Source organism: Eubalaena glacialis, chromosome 19 (genome assembly GCF_028564815.1).
Source record: "Eubalaena glacialis isolate mEubGla1 chromosome 19, mEubGla1.1.hap2.+ XY, whole genome shotgun sequence".
NCBI lineage: Eukaryota > Metazoa > Chordata > Mammalia > Artiodactyla > Balaenidae > Eubalaena > Eubalaena glacialis.
In genome coordinates this window covers 54,328,552-54,333,053 of record NC_083734.1, presented here as the reverse complement: position 1 = coordinate 54,333,053, position 4,502 = coordinate 54,328,552, and the positions used below count along the sequence as shown (strand labels likewise).

At 64.5% G+C, this 4,502-nt stretch overlaps 1 protein-coding gene across 1 annotated transcript; it reads right to left on the bottom strand.

Annotated features, from left to right (window-relative positions):
* Positions 1-474: 474 nt before the first annotated feature.
* SOCS3 (suppressor of cytokine signaling 3) lies at positions 475-3,664 on the bottom strand. Its single transcript, XM_061175038.1, has 2 exons — positions 3,313-3,664; positions 475-2,756 (listed from the first exon to the last, which is right to left on the bottom strand). The coding sequence occupies exon 2, from the start codon at positions 2,666-2,668 to the stop codon at positions 1,952-1,954; it is 717 nt and encodes a 238-aa protein (XP_061031021.1). The 5' UTR covers positions 2,669-2,756; positions 3,313-3,664; the 3' UTR covers positions 475-1,951.
* Positions 3,665-4,502: the final 838 nt, after the last annotated feature.

Here is a 4,502-nt window from a genome sequence, read left to right as displayed (position 1 = left end):
AGCTCAGCTTATACTCCCTGCAAGCCCTTTGAAGCGCTTCCTTCGAACTTGCTTTGCATATTCTGGTCAGATCTGAATCAGACTAGCAGGAATTACCCCTCTCGGTACAGTCTAGGTGGCTGCCTTAGCTTGTCAGTGACGTGAAGCCGAGTTTGATTCCATCACGAGGAGCGCCAGGGCAGCAAGGGGGTAGAGCCGCCGCCCTCTGATGGAGAGTGTAGGTGTGGGTGAAAGAGCAAGCAAGGCGGAAGGGGCGGGGGAGAAAGGCTCAAGTCAGGTTTTTCATTAAAAAATAGTGCTCTTTATTATAAATTATTGAAATGTTTCTTTTTTGAATATAAATATAAATATGTGCAAAGTTTGACTTGGATTTGTATTTTGTTAAGTTCTTCAAGCATCTCCTATCAGCCTCGAAGGCCTGGGTGGGGGGAGGGGAGAGGACTGGAGGTGGAATCTTTATAAAAGACAGAGTGATTGAGGCAGATTGTAAACATTATTAAAAACAAAAACGAAACCCAAACAAAATAACAGGAAAAACAAAAAACAAAAAACACCCCAACACACAGCTGCCCCATCCAGCCCAATACCTGACACAGAAAACTTTGTGTGTTTAGTTTTCCCCAAAAAAGAACAGTTCCAGGTAATTCCATCCCCGCTACATTCCTGTAAGTTTTCACTGATCAGTGCTATGGCAGAGCGGGAGCAGCTGGGTGGCAGGGCCTCTCGATGACTTCCTGTCTGTGCCAGTCCCCCAGGGTGAGGAGGGAGGGCTGTGCAGGGTCTGGGGGGGCTGTGGAGCCTGGTGGCTCTGCTCTGGCCAGAGCCCAGGCACCACTGGCCGGCCAGTACCAACTGGGCTGGCATTCTTCCTGCGCTCAGGTGGAAGGCATGGATCTCTGCTCCCCCCATCCCTCTCCGACCTCCCCCGCCAAATGGTGTGTGGCCGGTGTATGCCCCTCTGAGAATCTCTTGGCCTCTGCCTGGATTGGCTGAGTGTGTGGCTTCTTGTGTGCCAGTCCCTATCCATGGGACAGGGAGCATTTAAGGCAAATCTCCTAGCCAGATATAGTCAGGAGGCACAAAGTAGAATCCCCCATCTTCTCTGTCCAGGATCTGGGGTCAAAGGTGGCTCATCTCCTCCATCTCCTCCAGCCCCATCCCCCAGGTGCTGAAAGGTATAGCATGGGTGGGGAAAGAAGAATTGCCCAGCCCATCCATCCCCTTCCAAATGCCACTCCCCCCTTAAAACGGGGGAAGGGCCCTGGGCTCTCCAGCATTAGATGGACTCTAGGACCTGTGTTTCTGGTGGGCTGTCCGAAGGGGGAGGAAGAGGGGGAGCGGAAAGGTCCCCTTCAGGTCACCCCTTGCCCTTCTCCCCAGTGCCAGAGGTGGAGCAGGCAGCCACCCTCCTCACCTGGGCTGGGCGATGGGGGTGACCATTTCCTTGGCCAGCCGGTAGCCCTGGGCCCCTGAGGCGCCCTCTCTCTCGTCCACCCTTTTCCAGGCCCGTGACCTGCCCAGGTTTAAAGCTCTGTTTTAAACCAAATCAAAGAGCAAACAAGTTCCGTTGGAAAGTTCGAAGACTCCCCGGCAGTTCTCACCAGTTCAACACGCCCGCAGTGTCCCCTGTTTGGAAGCGCAGGGGGGTCGAGAAAGCGGGAGAGGAGAGAGAATCCACTGAGGTCGTTGCTGTGGTCCCCCTGGGCCAGCCTGCTCCTCCGGAGAAGCTGGCGTGGGGGAGGGGCGCTCAGGTGGCTCTCCCCCTCCCCTCAAACACATTCCAGGTACCACCCGCCCAGTTCTGCGGGGGGAGGACCGGAGGGAGGGGCCTGTCCGCCCCCTAGCTCACCCAGAGCTGCAGGACTCTCACGGCTGGATTCTTGTGCTTATGCCATGTGCCATGGAGGAGAGGGGACCCGGGCCCCTAGCCCCTACCCCTGCCCTTTGCTCTCTAAAGGGGGGCATCGTACTGGTCCAGGAACTCCCGAATGGGCCCAGGCAGCTGGGTGACTTTTTCATAGGAGTCCAGGTGGCCGTTAACGGTCTTCCGACAGAGATGTTGGAGAGTGGCCACGTTGGAGGAGAGAGGCCGGCTCAACACCAGAGGGATCTTCTCGCCCCCCGAGTAGATGTAATAGGCTCTCCTGGGGGGGCTCCCCGGGAGCGGCTGGGCCGACGGCTGCTCGGGCACCTCGGAGGAGGGCGAGGAGGAGGAGGGTTCAGTTGGGGGCGAAGAGGAGGGTTCAGCTGGGGGCGAGGAGAAGGAGGGGGCGCCGGAGGGCGGCATGTAGTGATGCACCAGCTTGAGCACGCAGTCGAAGCGGGGCACTGGCTGCGTGCTCCGAGGATCGCTCTGCAGCGAGAAGCTGCCCCCCTCGCACTGGATGCGCAGGTTCTTGGTCCCCGACTGCGTCTTGACGCTGAGCGTGAAGAAGTGGCGCTGATCCGAGCTGTCGCGTATGAGGAAGGTGCCGGCGGGCTCGGCGCTGAGCAGCAGGTTCGCCTCGCCGCCCGTCACGGCGCTCCAGTAGAAGCCGCTCTCCTGCAGCTTGCGCACTGCGTTCACCACCAGCTGGTACTCGCTCTTGGAGCTGAAGGTCTTGAGGCGCAGGCTGGTGTCCAGGGGGCGGCTCATCCCGGCGGCGGGAAACTTGCTGTGGGTGACCATGGCGCACGGAGCCAGCGTGGATCTGCGCGGCGGCGGCTGCAGCTGCTCGGCGGCCTCCGCACAGCGGCCGCTACCGCATCCCGGGGGGCTGCGGGGAGGAAGGCGCGCGCCGCGTGAGTACCCGGAACCCTCCAGCGCGCCCGGCCCACCCCGGCTCCCCTGCCTCCGCCGAGCGGCCGGGACACCAGCTGCCCCGGAGGCGCTCGCCTGGGCCCTCGTTCCGACCCAGACACCCCACGGAGCCCGCCCAGCCCCCGCCTCCAGGCAGCCCTTTCCCCAGCGCGCACTGGGAAGGCGCCGAGTGGGAAACTCGGGCGCGGAAGTTGGGTCTCCAGGAGCGTGGCCGGGGTGGGGAGCGGGAGAAGGGCCCCCGGGACGCTCTGGGCGCCGCTCAGTCCGGTGGCCCCGGGCGGCAGGGACGGAGAAAGAAATCCGAGGCATGGGGATAGGGAGGGGACACGAGAAGCCCGAGGGCCCCAGCCTGGGTATTCCGGGAACCTGGGATCTCCGGCTTCCATCCGCTCTGCCCCCTATCTCGTCCCCTCCCTGCCGGGAATGACCCGGGAAGGGGAGGGGAAACCGGGAAAAGCTCCCGGGACTAGCGAACCGCCCCCCCCCCTCCACGCCGCGCCCCTCCTTCCTACCTGGTCCCAAACCGAAGTCTCTGGCCTTGGGGCTGCCCCTCCTACGGTCCCCAAGGCGCGGCGGCGGCGCGGTGGCCAGCGGTGGCCCGCGCTGCGCCCAGATGTTGGCGGTCGTGAAGTCCACAAAGGGGCCTCGCGCGCGCGTCCCTCGGGCTTCGCCGGGACGCCCGCCCTGCCCCCTGCGCGCCCCCGGGCTGGCCGGGCGGGGGCGAGGCGAGGGATCGCGGCGGGAGCTGGGCCGGGCGGGCGGCGTGCGGGGCCGGAGTCGCGGCGGCGGCGGCGGCGACGGCGGCGCGGGGAGTCCGAGTCGGAGTCGGCGCTGAGGCCGCGCTCGCGGGTATATACGCGGCCGCGGCGCCCCGCCCCCCGATTCCTGGAACTGCGCGGCCGGCCTTCTTGTAATGTTTAGTCACTACTCGCAGCAATGAAAGGCTGTGCGCGGATGGGAGGGAGGGGCCGCGGGCGACCGAGGGCGGGCCGCGAGCAGGGCCAGAGACCCGCAGAGACGCGCGCAGAGACAAAGCGCAACGCGAGGCAGCCGGGGCGGCCGGCGGGCTAGGCGCCAGCCCCGGCGGCGCGTTCCTGGCAGCGGCCCCTCCCCCGCGCGCGCTCCGCCCCCAACTTCTCATTCACACTTTCCCCCTCCCTTCTAAGAAGGCCAGTTTCTGGCAGAGGCGGGGGCGCCGCTCCCGGAGCGCGGGCAGTTCCAGGAGGCCGAGCGGGAGAGGCTCCCGGCTCCCCTTCCCTTTTCTCGGACCTCGCGGGGAGACCCCCTCGCCCTCCCGCGCCCGCCCGAGATCCCGATCGCGGCCCCAGGAGGCCCATGCCTGCCTCAGGGGAACTGGGGACACCCCAAGGCCGGGCCGCGAAACTGGGACCGGACCTGGGAGCCCGGGGCGGTGGGGACGCGCGACAGTCACCTGTGGGCATGTCCCCGAGGTGAAGCCGGGAGTCCTGAGGGTGGAGGGGACGCAGCCTGAGTGGCTGCTGTCCGGCCTCAGCCCATCGGCCCACTGCTAGGTTCTTTGCCGACGCCAACACGGGTACCGCCTCCCACCACCAAAAAAACACAAACGCAAACAACCGCTTTCGCACTTCTGGGTCTCCAAACCTGCCAGGTGAGGTGTGGGTCCGGCCAGGTGCTCTTAACGCGGCGGGACTGGCCCGCGGGCGAGCGATGGCCCCACCCC

What these genes read in the sequence shown, in the direction of transcription:
- SOCS3 (XM_061175038.1), bottom strand. Translation starts at nt 2,668, where the DNA reads ATGGTCACCCACAGCAAGTTTCCCGCCGCCGGGATGAGCCGCCCCCTG.